Source organism: Euleptes europaea, chromosome 11 (genome assembly GCF_029931775.1).
Source record: "Euleptes europaea isolate rEulEur1 chromosome 11, rEulEur1.hap1, whole genome shotgun sequence".
NCBI lineage: Eukaryota > Metazoa > Chordata > Lepidosauria > Squamata > Sphaerodactylidae > Euleptes > Euleptes europaea.
In genome coordinates, this window is record NC_079322.1 from 8,073,593 (window position 1) to 8,101,079 (window position 27,487).

The 27,487-nt window shown below is 46.0% G+C and overlaps 1 protein-coding gene across 1 annotated transcript; it reads right to left on the reverse strand.

Moving 5' to 3' along the window:
- Positions 1-249: 249 nt before the first annotated feature.
- Positions 250-27,487, reverse strand: SDHA (succinate dehydrogenase complex flavoprotein subunit A). Its single transcript, XM_056857858.1, has 15 exons — positions 27,446-27,487; positions 21,356-21,445; positions 20,459-20,620; positions 17,128-17,271; positions 15,932-16,096; positions 12,502-12,650; positions 10,412-10,536; positions 9,546-9,714; positions 8,830-9,025; positions 8,174-8,345; positions 6,854-6,972; positions 5,516-5,627; positions 3,637-3,767; positions 1,197-1,310; positions 250-394 (listed from the first exon to the last, which is right to left on the reverse strand). Exons 1-15 carry the CDS (start codon positions 27,485-27,487, stop codon positions 308-310), a joined length of 1,977 nt encoding a protein of 658 aa, XP_056713836.1. The 3' UTR covers positions 250-307.

A 27,487-nucleotide genomic window follows, 5' to 3' on the forward strand; every position in this document is an offset into this window, starting at 1 on the left:
TGAATTAATACGAAAAGCAGTCAGAATCAAGACAATACCTTACATGCAGAGCTTGAGATAATCAAAGAAAGCCAGAAACTGACTAGCATGCATACATCCTGCTAGATATTTATTGAAGCATGAACTGAATATTGCTAGGTTTTATCACACATGAAGTGACGGCCAGCAAAAAGTTTCCTGTATTCTGTGCTATGGAGCAGACTCTTGGAGTTGACATAGTTTCAACCACTATTGTGCATGACAGTTGTCTAGTAGGATGTTCATCCATACCAAGCAGCTTTCAGGTAACAAAAGGTGAATTAAATCACTAATAGGAACGAATAGCAGGTGGAACTGTGGCACAGTCTTCTTCGTTTAGAGTGCTGTCAATGACAGGTCTGTATTCCAAAGTAACCTTTGAAGAAAAGAAAAAGAGGACACCATCCCTGTGTTAAAGTGTAGAAAGCACTTCAGAAGCCAAGCAGGGTTGTTGTTTTTAATTCTGCCAAAGCCTCTTCAAAACCTTTGCTCTTTCATCTCACACCATCCAAAAAGGGTAGACATAACACTATTAAAAATCCACCACTGCTTTCCCTGTGCTGACTGTCTCCTTGATCGTGTTGCTGACTACAGCGAATGAGGAAACAATGAGGTTCAGGCTTTAAAAGTTTTAATTACTGCTTCAAGGTTTAGCTCAAAATTCAAAAGACAGAGAGAGGCTTGGATCCACTGGAGCAGTTCTGCGAACAAAAAGATATCATCCTGTACAGCACAGCTGTGCAGGTTTCCCTATTCTGCTGCAGCCTCAAATGCCTGAATATTTCAAAGAGTATTTTGGGGAGGCAACAATCACACTCCACAGGTGGAAACCCTTTCATTTGCAGAAATGCTTCAGTGGATCCAAACTATAGGAAGCTGGGTTCATCATTTTCAAGAACCATTGGAGAAGGGAGGTGGGGCCAATTATCTTTGCTGTGCAGAGCTAGCAAGGATTCTAGCCTAAAAACGGGGGGGGGGGGAGATGGGAGTACGCCAAGCAGTCACAGTTCAGATCATTACCAAAAATCTAGTAACGAATAGTATGACTTTTGTTTTAATTTTGTCAGCCTGTCAATTCTCTCTTTCTGTAGTTAACTTCACAAGCACTCCTAGGAGCCAGTGTGCAGCATGGGTAAAACTCCTAGCCCAACTTCTCTGTCCCAGAGGGACTGACATACCTGTCCAGTCCCGATGTCTACATATGAGAGGGTGTGCTTTCGCCAGTGCTGTTCGAATGGTTTCTTCTGTTGTCCTTGGAGTGGTTTGGAATAGTCGTATTCATCTATCCTAACCTAAGCAATGCAACCCAAGTATTAGAAAATAGCTTGAGGTGCCTCTGAAGAAGACAAAGTTACCCACGATTCAAAACAACCTTCAGTGTTTTTAAATACTCTGGAAAACTAGTTTTACTTGGGAGTTTGAAAAACCCAGAACCGGACTAATGGACACAATGTATGTTTCTTGAAATATGGAGTCAATCCTTTAATCACAATTAGATGCAGCCATCTAAAAGCAGCATATTCCTAAATCTCAATGGTGTTCTCCCCTCTGGATTGTAGGCTTTTAACAAAAAAAAGATATTCAATATTCACCCATCTTATCCTTTTGATAAGCTATCCCAACCAAGAGAGAAAGAGAGAGATGGTGCCGTGAAACAGAAAGAACGAGGGCTGAGCTCCTCAGCCGCTTCCTTCCCCTTACAAGGTATCTGTGGTGAATGGGCAGGTATTTGATATGGGTAGAGATGTGCAAATAAAGCTTTTTAAAACAGGTTCTCAAAACATTTTAAACTCAAGTCTCTCTCCCAAATTGCCATCTACCCCCCTCCAAACCCCAACACCAGTAATTTATTTCATGGGTTAATGTGCGGAAATTCTTGTATCTGGTTGCATCTAATGCTGCATCTGGATGTGAGGATCTGTGGATTGGAGTACTTTAACACTGGCATTAGAAGGTGGGGGAAAGGACATCTTTGACCCCCCCCCTCCTAAAGTCAGAGAAACACAGTGTAAATGAGAGTGTCTGGGAGACCCGTCATCAAATCCCTACTCTGCCATGAAGCTCACTGGGTGACCAGGGGGTAGCCACACTCAGCCTAAACTTGCAGAGTGTTATTCTGAAGATAAAATGAAGAAGAATCATGTGGGTGAAGTGCTCTGGCACAGTGGAAGAGCCTCTGCTTTGCATGCAGAAGGTTCTAGGTTCAGTCCTCGGCATCTCCATTTAAAAGGCACCAGGAAATAGGTGATGGGAAGGGCCTTTGCCTGAGACCCTGGAAAGAGCTACTGCCAGTCTGAGTAGACAGACTTGATGGAGTGATGGTCTGATTCAGTATAAGGCAGGTTCATGTGTGTTCACATTTACGGGAGGGGCCATGGCTCAAAGGTAGAGCATCTGCTCAGCATGCAGAAGGTCCCAGGTTCAATCCCCACCATCTCCATTTAAAAAGCACCAGGCTGTAGGTGATGGGAAAGTCCTCAGACTGAGACCCTGGAAAGCCACTGCCAGTCTGAGTAGACAAGACTGGACCTTGATGGGGTTCACCAAGAGAGCATCAGGACAGGGTCGCCTAATGCTGCTCTAGCTTCAATCTGCTATCCCTGATGGGGGCACGGAGGATCCAGTCCCATCCACCAATCCCATGTAGCTCCTCTGTCCAAAACCAGCTGACCCACCCGGGCTGCTGGGAGGAGGAGAGCTTTCTTTGCGATTGAATGCTTCATCTTCATGCAACTCTGTCTCTCCCCAAGAGGCACCCACCACACTGCTTAAAAGGAAAACACAAAGGCCCAACAGCTAAAAGAAACAGCAGCCAGGATGGAGATATATGTGCCAAAATGTCAGCAAGGGCCACCCCAGGTTGGTGATGCTGATTGTATTCTGATCTCATTTTTCAGACAAAAATGGTTTCCGATACTTACAATTTGTTTATTTATTACATGTTACAATTTGTTTATTTATTTACCTCATTTATACCCAACCTTTCTCCCCAACGGGGACCCAAAGTGGCTTACATCGTTCTTCTCTCCTCCATTTAATCCTCACAACAGCCCTGTGAAGTAGGCTAGGCTGAGAGTGTGTGACTGGCTCAAGGTCACCCAGCAAGCTTCCATGGCCAAGTGAGAATTCAAATCTAGGCCGACACTCTGACCACTACCCCATGCAGACTCTCCCATTACAGGTGAGGAAGCCAGAAACAAAGTACTGATCAGGGACAGAATAAGGAATGAGGTGCAGCTTACAGGAGCTCCTCATATTAATGTTGTGCCTGTGAGCAAACAACCGGTGTGGGCGTATCCTAACACGGAACGTACTATTTTCATACCTCCACCCAAAGACAGCAGTTTTATTCTGACGTCAGTTATGATTTTGTTTTTTGTTTTTTTCAGGAGAGAATTTGCCTACTGACCAAAACTGCAACTGAGGGAAGCCTTTAGGGGAGATATGAATTCTGGGAAGGATTCAAAGGGTCGCCCAACAGGAAGAAGGAAGGCACAGGTAGCTTTCTCCTCAGACTGAACTAAAAAAAACAACACAACCAAGACGACACCCGTCTTCGGTCTTTCAGAGACCACAGTGGCTTGACAGAAGGCAGCTGCTAAAGTGACGCATGCCTACCTTGTAGTCCTCCCTGGCGTGGGCACCACGTGACTCCTTCCGTGCTTCGGCACTATAAATAGTTTGCAATGCACACAGCATCAGGTTTTGAAGTTCCAAGGTCTCTACCAAGTCAGTATTCCAGACCATCCCTATGTTGCAATAAAAGATGTGGAAAGCGCTTTAGACCTTTTAGGGGGAGTGATGCTCTGGCAGATTAGCTGTTCAGATCACACTTCCAACGGTAGTGGCACATGGGGAAAAACAGAAGCACTGTGTTGTATGCCACACAGTGCAAGTTTGTCATATCAAACTATAACTATCACACGCTGGTATGAAGTCCAGCATCACTCATCAACAGTACCAATGTTTTTTCACTTTAAATTTGTGCTGTATCTAGAGGAATGTGTCCGCTGTTTTGAAACAGCGATGATAAGAAGGACGGATCTCCCCCACCCCCTTCCCCATGAAAGGGGGAAAGAGATCAAGCAGTATATAAAGAATGAAGTAGCCACCAATTCCGCTGCACCACAGGTCCTATCAAATCAGATGGAATCGCTGCATTAATTTGTCCGGCTGGTCCACCAGATTACAGAAGGGACTCCAAAAGGGTAATGTGTTCACAGGCAGAAATAGCACAGAATGTGGAATTGCAAGAAAAATACAAAGTTTCTAAGAATCTTTTTAAAACACATTTCTAGACCTTATGTTTACAAAGACAGGCATGTTGATAACGCCTACTGAAATTCCAAAAGCCCAAAGGGATTGCTATGATTTTCAGTAGTCAGGGAATGTGGCTATAAGTACCCTGCTTAGACTTCTTTCAATAATTATGAAACCAGAATTATATTTAAAAAAATAGAACAGGGCAAGTTTGCTTCAAACATACTCTTTATTCTCCCAAGGTAGAAATATTGGCAACTGCTACTCTCATGGCCTCCTTTTGGTATCGGCCAAACTGATATTTACAAATGCCCTCTACTACACTTGTTTTGTTACCTTTGATACATTTCTCTGCAAATCGATCATCACTTGTTTTTTAGCTGAATTGTTGTGGCTAGGTTGATATATCTTTGACTAAACAGCAACATACAGCTGCATCTTATTTTATGTCAGGGATTCTTAACTTGTTTTGTGCCACGGACCCCTGTGGCAGCCTATGGACCCCTTCTCAGAATAATGTTTTTAAATGTATAAAGTAAAACATGTAGGATTACAAAGGAAACCAATTATATTGAAATACAGTTATCCTAAATTTCAGTTAGAGGTTAATGAAAATATGTAATTTTCCCCCCATCCAAGTTCACCTGAACTCCCTGAAATCCCTGGTTAAGAACCCCTGTTTTATGTATTCCACCCCCACAAACAAATTTCTTTCCAAGATTTCAGGACATAGAATCATAGAGTTGGAAGGGACCACCAGGGCCATCAAGTCCAACCCCCTGCACAAATGCAGGAAATTCACAACTACCTCCCCCCTCCACACCCCTAGTGACCAGAAGATGGCCAAGATGCCCTCCCTCTCATCATCTGCCTAAGGTCACAGAATCAGCATTGCTGACAGATGGCCATCTAACCTCTTCTTAAAAACCTCCAGGGAAGGAGAGCTTACCACCTCCTGAGGAAGCCTGTTCCAGTGAGGAACCGCTCTAACTGTTAGAAAATTCTTCCTAATGTCTAGACGGAAACTCTTTTGATTTAATTTCAACCCGTTGGTTCTGGTTCGACCTTCTTGAGCAACAGAAAACAACTCGGCACCCTCCTCTATATGACAGCCCTTCAAATACTTGAACATGGTTATCATATCCCCTCTCAGTCTTCTCCTCTTCAGGCTAAACATTTAGGAAAACATTAAGGCAGCCCCCATTCTGCCAAAAATACCATGCTAGAGTCAGTTTACCTCTGTCAAATGTCTTCAAGTCATCCAAATCCTTATAGATGCTGCTCAGTTTCTCACAGCCCTCCTGGAGGACAGAGCCTGTACGGAACACAGCAGCATGGCTTTGCATTGTCTGTAAAAGACACCCGTGTTGAGAGAAGATACACTGAGTGAAGGTTTTCAGAGCACCTGCCGTGTAACCTCCTGGAGCTAGTAAATTTGTACAATCAGTTTTATCAAGACATGATTGAATATCAATGTTATCTGTTCCCATCAGTCCTCAATTACGCAATCATATCCATTCCACAGTCTATGTCCGTTACAGCCATCCTGTGAGGTAGGCTCGGCTGAGTGACAGGGAAAGCAGCCTCACAAACAGCTGAACGGGGCCTGGGTTTAAACCATACTCAAACCCTACATTCCAGCAACTGCATCACCACTTGAGGTTTCTGTTCCTTTATCTCATCCTAGGGCTGCCTACCTCCAAGTGGTGGCTGAAGATCTCCTGGGATTACAACTGATCTCCAGGTGACAGAGAACAGTTCCCCTGGAGAAAATGGCATCTTTGGAAGGAAGACTCTATGGCATTATACCTTGCTGAAATTCATCCCTTCCTCAAACCCCACCCTCCTTAGACTCCATCACCCAAATCTCCAGGTATTCGCAATGCAGAGCTGGCAACCCTATCTCACTCCCTAAGTATACTTTGGGAGATATTAATTAGCATGGTAATATAATAAAGAGGGATTTCCACTGAATGCATACTAAGAAAAGAAAATATTAGGGAAAAACCCAACACTAACAGTCTGTTCTGTCCCACTGGTATCCACCACATGCAATTCCCTTGGGCTGCTTTGATAACCAAGCCTTTCTAGGACTTCTTTTCTCAACAGGACTTCCTCCTCTGTCTTCTCTTCTGCTCTCTCATTTGCCCAACTAACTCTCCCCAGCCTTAGATTTGTCGCACTTCCACCAATCAGGGGCACAGCTTTGCAATCTGACCAATCACAGGAAGCCAGGCTGTGCCCAATCCTCTTTCAGTTCCAGCCTCCTCCACTGTCACCTGAATTTTTCTTATTCCTTTTTAACTTTTAGTGTTTGTGGTTTAACTAATGCATTCATTTTGTCACACTGGCCATTACCACCAAATTATATCACGGGGTCCTGTGTCAATTTTTAGACTGCGGTAGGGTCCTCAATGCTATATTGAGAGACAACTGGAATGAAGTCTTCACAAGAAACCTTGTTTTTTCTTCCTGAACTCAGAAACCTACATTTCAAACTTCTTCATTAGACTTCAACAGGCCCCCGTTCACGTCATGCTATCTTAACAGCCCAGCCCCCAGTCAAACTTCTCACCTTCTGCATATTAAGTCGCAGTTCAGATGTCCTTATGTTTCCTTTGGCATAGCGCAATTTGTCCAAGTTTGCAACAGATTCTTCCCCTGCATTTGGTTTAATTGACGGAACTGGCTCTCCTAATCAGAGTAAACATACAGGCATCAGGTACCAATTTCAGATCTGCAAACACGGCAGCATCATTTTAGGGGACCAAGCAAGAAAAAGGTAGCACTACTTACTGATTAGCAACTCCATTCCCTTCCCCCACAAAGCTGCCAGAGCCTGTCTAGCTCCTTATGACAGGAGAAAGGGGGAAAGAGCTCCCTCATAGGAAACCAGAAAGCCTCTTAGTAGAACCAGAAGAGGCTGGAACGGCTCTGACTAAAGGGCAAGGCAAGGTCCCAATGATCAAGTTGCTGACAAGAAACGTTAATCCCTTGATTTTGGATTTTGATTCTTGCTTCCAAATTGGGCAGGTATCGGTCAATATTGATCTTTGCTAGTTCCTAGCAGATGAAGTATTGGCCACCATGAAAATATTACATTATACTTTCATTGTACAGGGACAAGACAGCCAATCTGTGCAGCTGTTACCGGTTCAGACGGTGATAGTGCTGCGCTGTTCTTACATCTGAATATTTGTTAAACACTGTTTGCATTATCAAGTTGGTTCTGAATGAAGTCAGAACACCAGCAGCGGCCCTTCCCCCCACATGCCACTTCTCCACCTTTGAATTGTAGCCCCCTCAACAACATTCCATTTTCAATAACTTTTGGGTCTAGATCAGGGGTCCCCAACCCTTTTCAGCTTGCAGGCACATTTGGAATTCTGACACAGAGTGGTGGGCACAGCCACAAAATTACTGCCACAGCTTACCTTCAGTCACACCATGAAGATCCTTGTGCTTTGGTGGCAGCTGCTGCCAAATAAACCTTTTTAAAAAATCTGCACAGCCATCAAAATTCCAATGGCCAGTCAGAAACCCTGCTGGGCAAAAGCCCCACCTGCTTTCTAAAAACACTTGCCAGGCACCAGGAAAGGTGTTGAGAGTCACCACAGCGCCCAAGGCACCATGTTGGGGACCCCTAGTCTAGATAATCAGGGAATTACAAATAATCCATAGTTCCACTTCTGCAGAACTACAGTGCGAACATGTTGAGCCGGATCATATGACTCCCTCCTGCCAAGCTAGATCCAGTGGCGGGCCAAATTCATCTCCATCAGAAAAACATGTCTCTCTGTTGGAGGAAGCCTTGCTCCATCAAAGAAAGCAGAAGGGAATTGTAGGATCCAGCCCATTATACTTGGGAGACAATCTGAGTAACAAGGAGGCTTACCTGGTTTGCAGGATTCAGCAATGCTCAGAGCACACGCACGGCCAAAGACCACCAAGTCCAAGAGAGAGTTTGCCCCCAAGCGGTTGGCCCCGTGGACAGACGCGGACGCTGCTTCACCACAAGCATACAAGCCGGGCACTACCTGATCTTGGCCATTGACATGTGTGATCACCTGCCGTCAACAAATTAATAAAAGTAAGTGTGGCACCGTCTATTTCTTATAGCAACTGAGAGCAACTAGTAGTAGAAGAAAGAGTTGGCTTTTATATGCCGATTTTCTCTGCCTTTTAAGGAGAATCAAAGCGGCTTACAATCTCCTTTCCTTCCTCTCCCCTCAACAGACACCTTGTGAGGTGGGTGAGGCTGAGAGGCTGAGAGAGCTCTAAGAGAACTGTGACTAGCCCAAGGTCACCCAGCAGGCTTCATGTGGAGGAGTAGGAGACTGACACTCACTTTAAGAGGTGGAGAGAAGAGCGGTAAAGTGGCACAAGGGTGGGATACTGTACTACAAGGGGGTGGGATTGTCGTCGTCCCCCCAAAAAATACTTTTTATTTCCATGGCTGCAACGAACAGCTTGCAGGGGAAAAAGACCTCCACAACTTGCAGTTCAAAATACCTCCCATAATAAATAATATAATTTTTTTGAAAAAGCTACCTGTCCTTTGTAGTTCGTAGGGATCCCCCCCATATTGTAATGCACAGTGGGCAGAACAGGAATGGGCTCCTTGGTGACATCCACGCCGGCAAATATCATAGCTGTTTCCGAGATCCCTGGAAGGCGCATGGCCAGCTGCTGAGGGGGCAGGTGGTGCAGCTGCAGGTACACGTGGTCTTTCTCAGGCCCACATCCTCTGTGAGGAAAAGAAATATGTGCCGAAATTTAGACTTAAGCCGCTGTCAGTTTTATCAAACATTTCAAGTTGCACATCATCATTTAACACCTGGGAGGCCAAAAATACAGCTGTCATAGCAACTGGAATTGACCATCTGTCAGTCCTTGTCACAAAGTACCATCAAGTCGCAGCTGACTTAGGGCAACCTTGTAGGGTTTTTAAGGCAAGGGAAGAACAGAGGTGGCTTGCCGTTGCCTGCCTCAGCATAGAGACCATGAACTGCCTTGGTGGTCTCCCATCCAAGCACCAACCAAGGCCAACCCTGCTTAGCTTCCAAGATCTGACGAGACTGGGCTAGCCTGGGCCACCCAGGTCAGGGCTATGTACACACTTTTATGAGTACATTACTCCCCACACAATCCATGGAACTCATGCACAGGAATCTGTACATTCAGTCAAGTGGCAAGAGTCTACGCATGGCCATCCTAACTCCAAACCACAGTGAGAAATGCTGCAAGTATAGAACACTGGGACTTGCCTTCCTTCACGCATCTCAATGGTCATAGAACGAGATACCACATCCCTTGAGGCTAGATCCTTGGCAACTGGCGCATATCTCTCCATGAACCTTTCGCCTTCACTGTTAATAAGAATGCCTCCTTCGCCACGACAGCCTTCCGTAATAAGGCAGCCAGCCCCATAGATGCCTGCAAAACAGTAAGTTGTGTTATAAATCATTGAGAAGTCATGTTCTTCAGTAGCACAGAACAAGGATGACTCCCCTGCATTTCAATAGGTGGTTCAGCATAGAGACTAAGTGAGCTAAAAAGTGTTGGCAGAGTCTGCTAAGAACACAAACACCAGATTCACTGATTAAACAAAAAGTTACTCTTTATTGTGGAAATACATTTAGAATAGAAAGCAGAGAATCAGAGAGCCTCTAGCTGCCTAACTGACGAGGGAGAGAGAGTTCCGAGAACAAGCAGGCAGTTAGGCCTAAGAATAGTGGTCTAAAGACAGACAAGAGGTGAGGAAAGAGTGAAGGTCTCTGGCCTTACAGCCCTATCTAGCTGACTACTTGTTCGCCACCTGCTGGATCATCTTCTCTCAAATTCCTTTGCGCTCTAGACATTGCTATCTCCAACACAAAGGAGGGGTATGAACTTGAAATCTTGGCTTAGTCCCCATTCAGCAAGTAAGCCACTACTATTGCCAGGCTCAGATATGCAATATTTATTTAAATAACCTATAAAATTCTCAAGGGGATAACCCGGCTTATCTTACAGGTCCTTCATAAGGACTACACTTTTGAGAAGCACAGAGCATGCCCTACTTTGTTCCAGTTTAATGAGCTATTGCTTTTCGCCAGCCTTAATTACTTTTGATCCAACAGAGAACTTTTACCTGTAGGATGGAACTGCACAAACTCCAAGTCCTGGCAGGGAAGGCCAGCCCGCGTGACGATCGCTGTGCCATCTCCGGTGCAGGTATGGGCAGATGTGCAGCTGAAGTACGTGCGCCCGTATCCTCTAGAAAATGGTTCACAATTAAGAGCTGCCCAATCCATTTCCTACTCGTTAAGTTTACGTGAAACGATTGCCCCGACCCACCTCCAGTAGCAAGCAGCTCCATCAAAAAGACGCAGCCAGCCATTTGAACGGGGGCTCAGATAGGCATCGTAATGTAATAAATAAAATGTAATAAATAAAATTGTAATACCGACTGGGCTATATGTCCAGATACAGCCACACTGGCTAAGCATCCGGAAAGCTGCTTCCGCACAAGGATATCCCTTGATGGCTCAAAATAAATATTTCCCCCTCCTCAATCTACAACAATTTTTTAAAAATTTACAATATTTCCCAAAAACCAGACTTTTGTCTATTCTATATCTAATGCTCAACCTGCCCCCAAGATCGATCAACAGACCCAGAGAATGGGGCCATGTTCAGGAAGGGGTTAAATCCCCCACCAAAATAATCCTACTGTGAGTGGGGAGGGGGAAGAACCATCCAAACAGAGCTGCTGAAGAGCCTGTCGGTGACCCCAGCCCTACTGACACTGCCTTTCCTCTGCGGGCGGGGGAGGCGAGGGAGCTGCTGCCCCTTCCTACCGAGGCCTCTGACACCAACCCCACAACACTGCTGTCTCTTCCCCACAGATAGGGGGAGGAGGAGAAGGAGCTGCCTCTCCCACCCACCCCTGCTGCTGAGGAAGTAGCACGGCAGTTGCTCACCCCCTCCTCCTGCCCCCCGCTGCCTCTCCTCTGCAGGTGGCCAGGAATGGGAGAAAAAGGAGCTGACCCCCCCCCCCGGGTGAACCAGGTGGTTGGGGGAGGCACTGTATGAGAGCAGGGTGGCCAGTGAGTGGCGAGCCTGGCAGGCGAGCAGCAGGGGAGGAGGGTATTCCCCCACCATGAGCCCTCCGCTTACAATAATTTAATTTAATTTAGTAAACCTAGCTCACCTGTTTGAACGTAACCGGATCACCTAGCCAAATACCTTCTTATAGTTATAAACCCTGGCATCTAATATTTCTAGTATAAATCAGAGCCCATTAAATAAGAAAGACGAAAAGTACGCCTATTCCAGTGCTACCACGCTGCCTCTTTCCAAAGAGTTTTTAACACTGTTTGGAAGAGCTGTTCTTCACCTAGTGGATACATGCCTGGAATGAATACTTTTATAATGCATAACTGCCAAAAATTCCACTCCTTTGCTGTGAAATTTTTCACTGAGGAACATAAGCCATTGATAACACAGCCATCCTCAACACACATGAACATCTAGTATATAATTTCTGAAGTACACAGATTTTATTTTCTATTATGGAATACAAAGAGGAAAATCCCCCTGTGCAGCTCTCAGAGAAGAGCCAAAGGCGAGGCAGTTCAGGCAAAAGAAAGCTGGAGAATATGATTTCTCCCCCCACCCCCCAGCTGTCAAATTATATGTTGCAAAGAAAACACAAGGCTCCCCAGCACTGTATTTCCTTTGAAATATTTACACAAGGTGCAGGTGGAAGTTGCAGGAAAGAACCCGTGGGCCCTGAAGGAGGAAGTGAGCTCAGCTGGAGGAAAAACAAAAAAAGTTGGGAGCCGTTTTCTGTGGTGGATTGCCTGGGGTTCTGCACACCCTCTCGATCATTTCCTGAGAAGGTTGGAATTATGTATTTGCCATGGAAGTCTGGCCCTCGAACATGAATGAGAAGGAAAAGGAAGCTAAATAAAAATGGCTGAAGGCTTGCATGGTGTGGGGTTTAGGGTATAATAAAGCAGGGGGAACAAGACTTCCCAATGAGCATGTTGGGAATCATTTGACCACCAAGGAAAACCCTGCAGAGGACTGGGGAGGAGCACTCTGCTCTCCTAATCTGTCCCAAGAAAGAAAAGGAGGCACAGTGTGAATAATATCAGCAGCTCCTCTTCTCAAGTCTGAGGGCAGTGTAAGGACAAGGTGAGGGGGTACTTTTCCTTCAGTACAATTGTTAGTTACCCAGTGGCAATGATGGTATTCTTTGCTCTCAAACGATGTATGGTGCCATCTTCTATGCAAAGGGCAATGACGCCGTGACAAGCTCCATTTTCCATAAGGAGATCCAAGGCAAAATATTCCACGAAGTAGCTGGTGTCGTATCTAAGAGACTAGAGAGGGGGAACAAAAACCACATGTAAACCTTTCAGGAGCATAGAGATAAATCACGGTTTTAAGGCATATGCTCAGACAGTAAGCCTGCGTTGAAGAAACTAGAGCAGCATCGCTGAAGGCTCCAGGCCTGAAACCACAGCTGAATAAAGCAAAGACAAAGCAAGAGAGGAGACAGAAAAGCAAGGATGAATAGTGGCTGTAAGTCAAACAATCTCCAGATGGATGATGGTGGGTGTCAGGGTACCACAAAGGTATATGTGGCACAAAGAATGGGGGGAGTGAGCATCAGGGACAAACAGCAAAGTAAGAGGCCAGTCAGAAAGGAATCTTGGAAAAACAATAAAAAATAACATTTTCCTTACTGAAGGCAGAATTCCTTAGGACCCTACCTAAACTTGGCAAAGCAAGCCCCTCTGTGACATTAACTTCTGGTCAGTCTTAATCAATGGTCTGTTCTCACAATGGAGGGGTGTGAGCAGTGGGGTCCCTCAGGGATCTGTGTTGGGACCGGTGCTTTTCAACCTGTTCATCAATGACCTGGAGTTGGGGTTGAACAGCAAAGCAGCCAAGTTTGCAGATGACACCAAATTATTTAGGGTGGTTAAAACAAAATCGGACTGTGAAGAGCTCCAAAAGGATCTCTACATACTGGAAGAATGGGCATTAAAATGGCAAATGAGATTCAATGTGAGCAAGTGTAAAGTGATGCACATTGGGGAAAAATCCCAACTTCACATATACACTGATGGGATCTGTGCTGGCAAATTCCATGCTGGCTATAAATAAGGCAAATTCCATGCTGGCTGTAATTAGACAAGGAATTGAGAATAAAACTGTTGCTATCATACTGCCCTTGTACAAATCTATGGTGAGACAACACTTGGAATACTGTGTACAGTTCTGGTCACCACACCTAAAAAAGGATATTACAGAGCTTGAGAAGGTGCAGAAAACAGCAGTTAAATGATTAGGGGACTAGAGCAACTGCCCTATGAGGAGCGGTTAAAAAGCTTAGAGCTGTTTAGCTTGGAAAGAAGGCAGCTGAAGGGAGACATGATAGAGGTCTATAAAATTATGCATGGTTTGGTGAGAGTGAACAGGGAGAAGTTTTTCTCCCTCTCCCATAATAGTAGAATGCGGGGTCATCTGCTGAAGCTGGAGGGTGAGAGATTCAAAACAGATAAAAGGAAGTATTTTTCCACACAACGCATAGTTAAATTGTGGAACTTCCTGCCCCAAAATGTGATGGCTGCCAACTTGAAAGGCTTTAAGAGGGGAATGGACATGTTCATGGAGGAAAGAGTATTCATGGCTACTAGTTAAAATGGATACTAGTCATGATGCATCCCTATTCTCTCCAGGATCAGAGGAGCATGCCTATTATCTTAGGTGCTGTGGAACACAGGCAGAATGGTGCTGCTGCAGTCGTCTTGTTTGGGGGCTTCCTAGAGGCACCTGGTTGGCCACTGTGTGAACAGACTGCTGGACTTGATGGACCTTGGTCTGATCCAGCAGGGCTTTTCTTATGTTCTTAACATTAACTATCAGCAAAAAGCAGTTTATAAGTGTGTAACTAAAATAGAGGAAACTGAAAATGGCAAATTGAAACGGGGGGAGGGGATCCATATGCATCTTGTACACTCCAATAAAACTTCTGCGCTGAAAACACATATTCTGTACAGCCCTCTCTACTTTCCCTGAGCATACAGGAAAGATATGGACAAGCCAGCAGGGTGTTTTCCTGGGTAACCACATTGTGGCGATACCCCTGCATATCCAGCATTCCTGGCACCCATGAACCAGCGCGCAGGACTGGAGCAGCACCATCCAGAAGGCCCCCCGTGCTGGAAACCTATGACAGGACCCAGAGCCCCTGGCACACACAGACTATTGCACAGGACTGGACAAATGACACACAAGGATACGCGTGCAGGACAATTACAAAGGCACGCAGTGCTGGACACCAAGGACAGGGAGAGACCTGAACTCCATCTTGGATGAAGTTTCAAACCACTGGAAAAAGAAACTTCTCCCTTCGCCTCGCTACCCCCTGGTGTATGGAAAGAGGACGCCCTTGTAAGACAACAGAAAGAACATTGCTACATTTTGCATAGCTATCAATAATGTGGTGGCTCTATCAAGATCATCCCAAGGACCGAAGCCAGCATAATGAACGCTCCCGTCACACCATGAATTCATTTCTGGGACAGCCTGGGAATGGGCTAATCCCATCTTCTTCTTCCTCCCTCACCCACATACACCTGGAGGATCAATACTTACCGGATATCAAACCTCTATTATTCTCTGTATTGCTTAGCTCCGTTTTTTCTCTCTGTAATGTTTCAGTAAAAGAGCCCCATGGTGCAGAGTGGTAAGCTGCAGTACTGCAGTCCAAACTCTGCTCACGACCTGAGTTCGATCCCAACGGAAGTTGGTTTCAGGAAGCCGTCTCGAGGTTGACTCAGCCTTCCATCTTTCTGAGGTCGGTAAAATGAGTACCCAGCTTGCTGGGGGTAAAGGGAAGTTGACTGGGGAAGGCACTGGCAAACTAGCCCATAAACAAAGTCTGCCTAGAAAACGTTGGGATGTGATGTCACCCCATGGGTCAGGAATGACCCGGTGCTTGCACAGGGGACCTTTACCTTTAATGTTTCAGTACTTGAGAAGCAATCAAACCTGTGTTTGAGTGGCAATGACCAGTCATTCTCAGCCATCACCAGGCGTTGCCAACTGCAGGGAGACTATACCTGCTCCTCCTCCCCTCCTTGGGTATAAATATATCCCCATTTTGCCACAGTAGCTGGCTGCCATTTACATAAGATGTGAGCCCTACACCTGGCATGCAGTCCTTTTCCCCTTCCCCTCTCGCAGCTTCCATTCTGGATCTCGCATCTGCAGGAAAGTAACTACAGCCCACTTGGGAATCTCACACCTTTACTTTCTTAGTTCTGTATATGTTGAGAATTGTGTGTGTGTGTGTGTGTCTTTACCCTATTTGATTACCTTTTTAATGAAATCCTTAACATTCATAAAAGCCTCATTGCTATTGGGTTGCTCTCCATTTGGTTCACTCATCTGGGGCAGAATTGGCTCAAAGACCCCCACGCCAGCCTCTCGCAGAGCTCTATCTAGTCTCCAGCTAATTTTCCCCAATAAAGGAGACCCCTGTGTTTCGCATAATGTGACACAAAAATAGCTCAGCGATCAATTCTGAAACTATTCCTGTTAGCTCTTAACCCAAGGAGACTGATTCCCCCCCTCCCCAATAGGTTCTTACCCGGCCATAGAGGGTGTGCAGCAGGGAGTGGCCCGTCCTGTCCGCCACACAGCAGCATCGATGGGCTTGCCCCCCCTTCCCAAACTTCAGGCTCTGTCCCCCAAAGGCCCGCTGGTAGATCTTTCCTTCTTCTGTCCTGCTGAAGGGCATGCCATAGTTCTCCAGCTGAGGAATCCAAGCAGACAGCACGTTCACCATTTAACTGTGAACATCAGGACAAGGACAGCTAGCAGCAAACAAGTGTCGCCTAGGCTTTAGAGCATGGCAACTTCTAAAAGAAGCCTGCCGTATACAGGAAAAGGGAGAAAGAGAAAAGAACAGACTACACACATTTCTGGTCCATGTAACATGCCTTGGCTCAAACAGGCTATGCTGGGGGTCCCCAACATGGTGCCCAGGGTACCATGGCACCTACCAAGTGTTTTTAGGAAGTGGGTGGGGCCAAGGTTTCTGATTGGCTGTGCAGCTTTTGTTAAATGTTGCTTTGGCAGAAGCTGCCACCACAGCACAAGGATCTGCACTGGTTACCAGCTGGGGCAATCATTTTGTGGCTTGCTCCACCTCCTGTGGCAGCCATTCTGTTGCTGAGCCCACCATGCTGTGTCAGAATTCCAAATGTGCCCACAAAAGGTTGGGGACCCCTGGGCTACTCAGAAGAGACCAGGAAGGCGTACACCATCACATAACCAATGAAAGAGTGCCACTTGGGTCTTCTAAGCCACTGTCAGAGCCAAACCGCAAGCACTCCTGGTTCCACCAGCAGTTCTCCTTTGGGCACAACTCTGCTGTGAAGCAAAAGATAACCCCAGGAATTACAACTCGCTCTTCAACTTCCATAATCTACTAAAAAATCCTACAGAATGAATTTACACTTCGGGGGGGGGGGGGCTGCTCAGCATGCAGAAAGTCCCAGGTTCGATCCTTGGTATCTCCAGTTAGAAGGGAATCAGGCAGCAGACTGCCAGTCTAACCAGACAAGACTGACCCTGATGGACCAAGGGTCTGATTCAATATAAGGCAGTTTTATGTGCGTTTGTTCAATCTACCCTACCTAACTTTACTCTGCAGCAACACCACACAGGAACTGCTTGCAGAATCAGAGGTGTGTATTTATTTTAACAACTGATATAGCCATGAAAGGACCCCCCCCCACCATCCACTGCCAGAACTCCCATTTAACATCTTACTACTTATACCTCAATAACCGCCGCAGGGGCCTGCTCTGTCATGTAATGAATGGCATCTTGGTCTCCCAGCCAGTCCGAGCCTTTCACAGTATCATAGAAATGCCATCGCCAGTTATCTTCTTCCATGTTCCCCAGAGCAGCATTGATTCCTCCCTGGAAATTAAAAGCAGACATTTGCCCGTAGCATTTTCACCATGATAATACAACAGGTAATTAAAGAAACAACCTGTGCTGCAAATCTACAAGATACTGTGAGCCCTTGGTCTAATCCAGGGGTGGGGAACCTTTTTCCTGCCAAGGGCCATTTGCACATTTATAACATCATTTGGGGGCCATACCAGGTGTAGATCTCCCGGTGGAGGGGAGAGGCTAGGGTTGCCAGGTCTCCGGCCACCACCTGGAGGATGGCAACCCCAGGGGAGGCCACACAGAGAAGGCCCGGAGGGTGCCCCCGCTCCCCTGGTCCTCCCCCCCAGGCGGGAGGGCAGCCAGCGGTGGGCCCGAGCAAATGAGGTGCCAGGGGGGCACAGCCCACGGTCGATCGGCAAGGGAGGAAGGAAGGAAAACAGAGAAAGAGGAAAAGGGAGAGAGAGAGAAAGAAATGGAAAAAGGGGGACAAATAAAAGGATGGAGGGAGACTGACAAAGAAAGAGACAGAAAGAGAGGGAGAGAGAAAAGCCTTTCCCCCCCCTCCCCCACACACACACACCTGCTGGCCCCACGCGACCTGGCCCCAGGCTCCATGCCCCCCCAGAGTCCACAAAAGGCCCCCCGAAGCCCGATCGGCTCCTGCGTGCATGCTCTGCCACTGGGAGCCGCAGGCCTCTTCCCCCCCCCCTCTCGCTGCTCAACAGCCGACAGGCAGAAACAGGGGCTTACAGTGTGCCCCAGCATTCCTGCATACTGCGGCTATAGTGGACAGCCTTGGGGAAAGCGTCCCTCCCCCTCCTCTCGCTGACCAACAGCCGTCAGTCAGTGAGAGGAGGTCCATAGGGTGCCGCTGCGCCCCTGCAAGCCATGGCCCCAGGAACACCCTCAGGGAGGGCCGCCTTGTGCTGTGCCTTTGCGGAGGGGTCCCAGATCTTCCGAGGGCCACAAAAAATGTCCTCGGGGGCCACATACGGCCCCCGGGCCTGAGGTTCCCCATCCCTGGTCTAATCTGAACCATAAACCACATCAGAGACAGTCAGGTCCAAAGAAGCTGGTTTTTACTGGTCAAAATAGGTTAACAGAGCATAAAGAAAAAGTGACAGCAATGAGGCTTGCTGGCTTGCACTTGGTAATATAAAAGCATAGAAAAAAGCAAGAGATTACAAAATACAAACAGCGCTGAGGTTCCCACAGCTTCAAACGGATTCAGTTATGCATAACAGTCCTTGAATCTGGTCAGTGGGAAAACGAAACTAAACAAATCAACTGAGACACAGGCCTGACAGAGACACAAAAAATCACAACTTCGGCCAAAAGTTATAAAGAATAATACTCATATGCATTATAAGTGTGTATGTATTAAATTGGAAAATAAGAAAATCACCTGGTATAGCATCAACACATAAGCAGAAATGTCTTCAAAAACAATATAACAATCTGAAAGTGTGAATGTACATCCCTGGGTGAGTTTCATGTTATGGTTACAAGTTTCATAGGTGTATATTGTATTATGTCATTGTTTGTTCATTGCTGTAGAGTTAGAATTTAACACAGTACTTGGGAAGAAGACGCAAAATAGGGTTATTATCGGATACCTGTCTGCTCTTCATTCTTCAGCATCTCTTCTACGTTCTTCAGTCCCCTTCGGTTGGAGACTTACATCAGCTCACCTGGATTTTGGACTATTGAGAGTGAATCAATCATTATTATTTTCACAAGAATTTTATTGTGGCAGTTACTGAGTTTAGAATACAAGCTTGTGTATTTGACACCTGATTGTTATACTGTATTTGAAGACATTTCTGTTTATGTATTGATGCTATACCAGGTGATTTTCTTATTTTCCAATTTAATACATACACACTTATAGTGCATATGAGTATTAGTCTTTATAACTTTTGGCCGTAGTTGCTGTGATTTTTTGTATGCAGCGTTTTCACGGCAAGAGACATTGGGAGGCGGTCTGCCATTGCCTGCCTCCACGTCACGCCCCTGGGATTCCTTAGAGGTCTCCCATCCAAACATTTGCCAGGGCCGAGGCTGAGAATGTGTGACTGGCCCAAGGTCACCAAGCAAGTTTCCGTGGCCCGAGTAGGGATTCGAACCTGGGTTTCCCAGATCCTAGTCTGACACTTTAACCACCACACCACGCTGGCTCTCTTCTGTCCCTTACTTCCTTTTAATGTGAAAATGGGTACATTCAGCTATTGCTGAGAAATGTTTTACATGGCCTACTGTTCATATCATTTGTAGATTACTTCCATCAACATGGCAAGTTCCTGACTGCAGATGACAGCCACTTTTCTTGCTGCTCTCTGTTAAGAAAAGCTAGCCCCCCCCCTTTTTTAATGGAAATCCTAAGCACAGATTTCAAAATTCTATGGAATCAAGTAAAGTGCTTCAAAATAAATCAATGCGTTAAGGATGAGACAGTCAAGAGAACTTAGCAACCTCATGAATTTTGTTCCAATGCATCATTTTTGCAATGACGTTTCCATACTTTCAGCAAAGCCTCAGCATGTTGCTTTATTTTAGTTTAGCTTTCACAAGTTTAGCTTTCACAAAAGGGGAAACCTTGTGCTACTCAAGCAAGCGTGGCTGAAAACTCCTTTATTGAGGGAAAAAATCACTATAGTCACATGTCAGGAAGACGACTTTTCCTCCAGCATTTAGTTTTCTATATGAAAAGAACTATGTGTAATTATAACCTAGACACAGGTCGACTACCTGCAGGAGAATCAGACTTCAGAATGATAACATGCTTTTATGATACATTCATTCACATCCCACTTTTTTCCCTACAGATGGGACTCAAAGCAGCTTTCATAACATCATTCTCCTCTCCTCCATTTTCTCATAACAACAAACCTATGGTGTAGGCCAGGCTGAGAGTTGTGATGGACCCAAGGTCACCCAGCGAGTAGGGCAGAAGTGGGGATTTGGATGCAAAAGTGGGGATTTGAATGCAGGTCACCCAGGGTCCTAGTCTGCAACTCCATCTCCTACGCCACATTGGCTCTCAGCAAAATGGATGACTGAAGCCTAGAAACCCAGAATCAGGCCCACAGATTGCAAGTTAGCAGTTTACCAGTATTCTGTAACCAATGCCTATCATCCAAATCCTGAGGGCATTTGGCTTGTTACATTCCCCAAAGTGTGACTCTCAAACTGGAATGCAAAGGTTTCTTACCTGTGCAGCAACGGTGTGGGACCTGGTGGGGAACAGCTTGGAAACACATGCTGTGTTAAAGCCGGCCTCAGACAAACCAAACGCAGCACGCAACCCTGCACCGCCTGCACCCACCACAACAGCATCAAATTCGTGGTCCACAACAGGATACTGAGTTGAAATCTAGACAAAAAGAAATAAGGATGAACTCTTATAAACATCCACAATGCCCCAGCAAATGAAACCTCTAGTGCAGACTTTGACATAGGCCTTGGGGAGCAGCTGTGGCTCAGTGATAGAGCATCTGCTTGTCATGCAGAAGGTCCCAGGTTCAATCCCCAGCATCTCATTAAGGGTCTGGCAGTAGATGATGTGAAAGGCCTTTTCCTGAGACCCTGGAGAACTGCTGCCAGTCTGAGTAGGCAATACTGACCTTGATGGTTCACTATGAGGCAACTTCATGTGTCTGTTCATGGGAGTTTTATGATGCTCCATTCAAGAGCCAGCTGGAGGACACCCAACAGTGCTGAATCTCAGCAAGTGGAGGCTTGATCAAGGCCTGATTCAGTATACGGCAGCTTCCTGGGTGTTTTTGTGCATGAGACAAATATGACCCAGCCCAAATATTTAGAGGCCAGTCTCATTTCAGTCGTCAGGGTTTTGTATTTGTTCTGAATACTATGTGCCGCAATGAAATGTCTAGGCACCATGGCGATCTGGCACCTGGAATTTGTCGAGCCCTGCTCTAGCAGTTTCATACATAAACACCTAGAAAGCCAGACAAGCCATGTTTATAAGAGACATCCCAGGATCTGGTGTCCATCACTGACACTCTCTTAGTGGTGCAAATGTAATGAAGTATTTTTTGTTTTTTATGTAGCACAACAGGACAGAGAAACTAGGTGAATCAAAACTTACTGAATCCGATACTTTAGCAGATGCACTTTTCTTTCCATAAACTGTGAAGTGAAAGTTACGAGAAAATACCTGGCACGCTGCTGGGCCCTGCTGAAGAAAGAAGGAAAAAAAGGAGAAATAAACAATGTTTTCTTTCAAGATATTTATTGTTGTATTTTCAAAATCTGTATCCTATATTTCAGCCCAAACAGGGCCACAAAGACCACTAACAATTAAAAGCAGAACTTTATAAAACCCATCAAAAAAATCAGTTAAAACCAAAAATAAAACATGTACAAAAACCGCTATTTTAAAATATAGGACAGAAAGAAGAGGTTATTGGAACAAAAATGAATATTCACCATGGGTGGAAGATAGTGGTGGAAGGGGGAAGACAAATGCCCCAGGGGAGGGAGTGCCACAGTTTTGGTGCCACAACTGAGAAGGCCCTTCCTTGGGTTGCCACCTGCCTAACTCAGAAGGCAAGAAAACCCAAAGCAGGACCTCAGAAGATGCCTGTACCGTACGTATGTTATCATATATAATACACACACTGTCTTCAAAGTACACTCACTCAAGGTTATAGGCAATCTTAAGAACATAAGAGCCCTGCTGGATCAGACCAGTGAACCATCTGATCCAGCTTCCTGTCTCACACAGTGGCCAACCAGTTCCTTTGGAGGAAAAACAAACATGTGAATTAAGTACATATTCTTCTCGATTGTTATGGAATTCACCAGCTTTTTTGGCAAGCATGACTACATTACCTTCTGGAGCTGCGTGGCAGGCAGACATTCAACAGGTAAAGCTTTCACCCACCGTTGTCAAGAAAAGCTTGACAAGGAAAGGGCGAGGCCAACCATCAGTTATATTTACTTTTATTTCAACTAAAAATTGAGATCTTTGTGGCTCAAAACACAACCACATTGCCCATGTAAAACTAATATGCCTACCGTTAAATGTTTATTCTGGAGAATACAGACCTATGCCCTAAACCAAAAGAGTCATAACAAAATATATTGCACCACATACAATTTCTTTGATCCAAAGTCTAATGTCAAGAAGTTTGCCATTATGTTTTACTGTATCAGTCTATTTGCTCAGATAAAGTTAACATAACTTTACTTTGTTTTACTGCTTAATTTGATTCACCCACAGTACAGAAAAGAAAACAATTATCCATCAGTCAAGTTATTCTAAATCCTTTAATGGATTTTTTAAATTGTTAAAATGTCCAACATTACGTACTGGCTAGAATTAACATCTTATATCTTCAGGGTAAGTTAGTTAAGTTCAGACTGACCTTTTCCCTCCCACAGAGCCACCGGATAGCATAAGATTTTCTTAGTTTATGACAGATGTGGGGCTACACACAGCTCAAGTTTGCCTGTGAAATTCATTCTTCAGAGATATTTGTAGCAGCTTTAATGCTCCATTCCTCAGAGACTACAAAGGAGGCAGGACAATCAGCAAGCATGAACAAAGGAATCTAAATGTCCTTGTCAGTGTAGGTATCTGACAGAAAAAGTCTCCCATCTCATGTCTACAGATAAAGTGAGTTGGACTGAAGGAAACCCCAAGCCAGCCTGCCTTTATTCAGCAAAACAGAACACTAGAGACACCACGCAGGAAGTTCAGAAATGGGTGTGTGTGTGTTAAGTGCCATCAAGTCGCTTCCAACTCATGGCGGCCCAATGAATCACTGTCCTCCAAAACATCCCATCATTAAGAGCCTTGCTCAGGTCTTACAGATTGAGAGCCTTGTCTTCCGTGATGGGGAATCCATGTCATGTTAGGTCTTCCTCTTTTCCTGCTGCCTTCAACTTTTCCTAGCATTATTGTCTTTTCCAGTGACTCTTGTCTTCTCATAACGTGACCAAAGGATAGCCTGGAAACAATTCTCTTTCACACCACAAGCAATTAGATAAGTGGTTATTTACAAGCTTGGATTAGATGGCTCTCAAGCATAGGGGTGTGTGTGCGTGCTGTCACATCGCAGTTGACTTATGGCAACCCCATAGGATTTTCAAGGCAAGAGACATTCGGAGGTGGTCTGCCATTGCCTGTCTCAGTACTGCTTAGTACTGGATCCTGCAAGATCACCTCCAACTTCTGATACAGTTAATTATTTAAAATATTTTTATGCCACGCTCTCCATCGGTATTTCTGATGCAGTCAGCAACAATCCTGGCCTACCTACAGCGTGGGGAGCACCACTGAGAAGCTGTATCAGTCCCCCTCCCATTTAACATGACTCTCATTGAGTTCCTTCTTCAGTGTACGACCAACAGACGCTTCCGCTCAACTCAAAAACCAACCCCAGAAAGTTCCACAGCCAACTGCCAACTGGCATCCTTCTAAAGAAGATTCTTGGTTATCGTGGAAACCTTCGGCAAGCCCTACAGCCCCTTCTACGGCACACTCCACAAAGCCAAGATGCAGGTCAAAAGAACATAAGAAAAGCAATGCTGGATCAGACCAAGACCCATCTAGTCCAGCAGTCTGTTCACACAGTGGCCAACCAGGTGCCTCTAGGAAGCCCCCAAACAAGACGACTGCAGCAGCAGCAGCATCCTGCCTGTGTTCCACAGCACCCAATACATTAGGCGTGCTCCTCTGATCATGGCGGTCACAAACAGGCCATCTTGTCAGCGTGCTTGGTTGCCAATAAGCAAAGAACAAGAGATTTAAGGGGAGAAGAGGCCCAGAAGAGTTTGACATCAGGTGATGGAAGAAGTTCAAAGCAGACTCAGGCAGAAACAGTGCAATCCTAAAAAGAGTTACTCCAGTCCAAGCCATTTCAATGTGCTTAGACTGGAGTGACTCGGCATAGGACTGCACTGAGAATTGTGTCAGATCAGCGGCTTCACACCATTCACCCCTTAGTTGCCTCTCTGACACACCTAACAAGGCAAAGAACAACAGACACATCCTCTGAAGTCTCCTGATGCAAGAAGGCAGCTGCAGACCCATCCATTTGCTCCCTTCCTGGTCCCGAAAGCGAGTGTTGTGTAGTGGTTCGAGTGGGAGACCAGGATCGGGGAGACCCAGGATTGAATCCCCGCTCTGCCATGGAAGCTCTCTGGATGACCTTGGGCCAGTCACACACACTCCCCTAACCTACAGCACAGGGTTGTTGTGAGGATAAAATGGAGGGGAGGAGAATTATGTCAGCCACCTTGGGTCCCCATTGGGGAAAAGGGTGGGGTATAAACAAAGTAAATAAATAAATCATCCATCCTCAGCCAGCATCTCGCTATAGTGAACAAGATTCCAGATGTGCCACGTAATAAGGCAGATCACAGGAGGGCAGGAAGGGATGAGTCAGTGTTTAGATCTCATGGTCCTTTCTTACATGCCCAGGGTAATGCTGATTGCCACTTTGAGGTCAGGAAACAATTTTCCTCCAGGCTAGATTGGCCAGGGATCATGGAGGCTTTTTGCCTTTCTCTGCGCATAGAGCAGGGGTCACTGGGGGGGGGGGGAGAGGTAGTTGTGAATTTCCTGCATTGGGCAAAGGGTTGGACTAGATTACCTTTGAGGTCATTCCAGGTCTGTTTCTACAATGGGGGGCATGGTGCGCAATGACAGCATTAGGGAAAGAACAAACAGAAGTAGGGAAGGCTGCCTTGGCTGCCACAGAACTGGAAGATGTAAAAGCTCATGTCTGATATCTAAAATAAGAGGTGGCAACTTTCACACGCAGACTCTTCTTTGTTTAGCCTCTTCTCCTTTGTGGAGTTGACAGTACAACCATGTAATTTGTCATGTGCCTGGTGAAAGCAGCAGCCTCTAGGAGTGGCAAAGAATTGTTACCCCACACAGAATGGGCTACATTTTAAGGCACAAGGCACAGTATTTATTCTAGCTGCATTTATATGCTTTCTGAGCCTTAACATAATGCCAGAGGAACATAGAGCGCACGACAACCTCCATTACCATGGCACTGTAACATGCTTTCTCTGAGTAGGAAATACATCAGTGATCTGGCAAATGCAGTCAGGCATTTTTATTGTTTGCCATCAAGTCACAGCTGACTCAGGCGACCAAAGTGATTAAACTCTCCTACAACACCACCTTTCAAAGGAATCTACTTTCTTCCTGTCAGCTTTCTTCATTGTCCAATTGTCACACCCATATATAGTAATAGGGAATACTATGGGGACGAATTAATTTGATCTTGGTTGCCAGTGACACATCCTTACACATAAGAATCTTTCCTAGCTCCTTCTGATTTCTTGGTTGCAGCCTCTTTTTTTGGTTGATGATGGAGCCAAATAATAGAAAACCTTGACCAATTTCAGTTTCCTCATTGTGAACCTTAAAGCTGAGAAATTTTCCAGTAATCACTACTTTTATCTTCTTGATGTTCAGTTGTAGGCCTGCTTTGGCACTTTCTGCTTTAACTTTCACCAGTAGTCATTTCAAGCCTTTACTATTTTCTGCCAGTAACATATCAGTGTGATATAGTGGTTCAGAGTGGCGGACTCTAATCTGGAGACCCGGGTTCGTTTCCCCACTCCTCCACATGAAACCAGATGGATGACCTTGGGCCAGTCACAGTTCTCTCGGAACTCTCTCAGCCCATGCAGAGGCAGGCAATGGCAAACCACCTCTGAACGTCTCTTGCCTTGAAAACCATATGGCAGGGGTTGTCAAATGTAAGGCCCAGGGACCAGGTCCAGCCCCTTGAGAGCTCTTATCTGGCCCACAAGCCAGCCAAGGCAGCCATCCCACCCCCCGTCCCAATCTGGACTGGTGAGCCCACTGCAGGCTCGCCAGCCAGGACAGCCACTCCCCTCTCCCAATCTTAACACTGTAAGAGTGTTATGGTTTTAAGCATGTTTGCATTTTAAGTAAAAAAATCATTAATTGGCTTTGCCTGTGTCTTCTATAAAGTTTGTATCTCCGGTACCTAGCATTAAATTTTATGATACACATGACCTAGCCCAACCGATAGGAATAATTTTCTAACAGTTAGAGCAGTTCCTCGGTGGAACAGGCTTCTTTGGGAGGTGGTAAGCTCTCCTTCCCTGGAGGTTTTTAAGCAGAGGCTAGATGGCCATCTGTCAGCAATGCTGATTCTGTGACCTTAGGTACAGCTCATGGGAGGGAGGGCACCTTGGCCATCTTCTGCACATGGAGTAGGGGTCCCTGGGGGTGTGGGGGGAAGGTAGTTCAGAATTTCCTGCATTGTGCAGGGGGTTGGACTAGATGACCCTGGTGGCCCCAGCTTTATAATTCGATGATTCTTAGTGACCTTTATGTCATATCCAGCACTTGTAACAAATGAGTTCGACACCCCCAGTTTAATGGATACCATGGACCACCAGAAAGACAAATCAGTGGGTTCTAGATCAAATCAAGCCTGAACTGTCCCTAGAAGCTATCATGACCAAACTGAGTCACATTATGAGAAGACAAGAGCCACTAGAAAAGATAATCATGCCAGGAAAAGTTGAAGGCAGCAGGAAAAGAGGAAGACCCAACATGAGATTGACTCTATAAAGGAAACCATGATCCCCGGTCTGTAAGAAATGAGCTAGGCTGTTAAAAACAGACTGTTTTGTAGGATCGCCAGGAGTCGGAGGTGACTTGATCGCACTTTAACATACACACATAACTTACCTCATGGGATTGCTTGAGAGGATAAAAAAATTTTAAAAAGAGAGAATTATGTATTTCCCTGAGCTCCTTGGGGGAAAGTTGGGATAATAAACGCAGGAGATAGACACCGGTAGGAATGTCGAGGTGGGGTGGGGGATGTGGGTTCAAGTTCCCATTCAACTATGAAGCTCGCTAAGTGACCTTGGCCGGCCACATGGTCTCAGCCTGACCTACCTCACGGGGATGTTGTGAGGAAGGGGAAATCACTGTATGCCTCCCCAAGCATGAAAAATGTAACGGAGAGGCGGATTCCCTTTGCAAAGCCTCGTCGGACCCTGAAGCGCCGCTCCTCCCACCTCTGTCACGCCTTCCCCTGGCCCTGCCGCCCAGTCCCGCCGACGCGGAGGGCGGCCATCCCCCCCTGCCAGGACGGAGGGGCGGAAACTCCACCGGCAGGAGGCCCACGTACCTCACGAGGTTTTGGTTTCTGAGTCCCACACTTACCGAGCGAAGCGCCCGCCAAGAGCCCCTCAAGGCCGCCGCCAT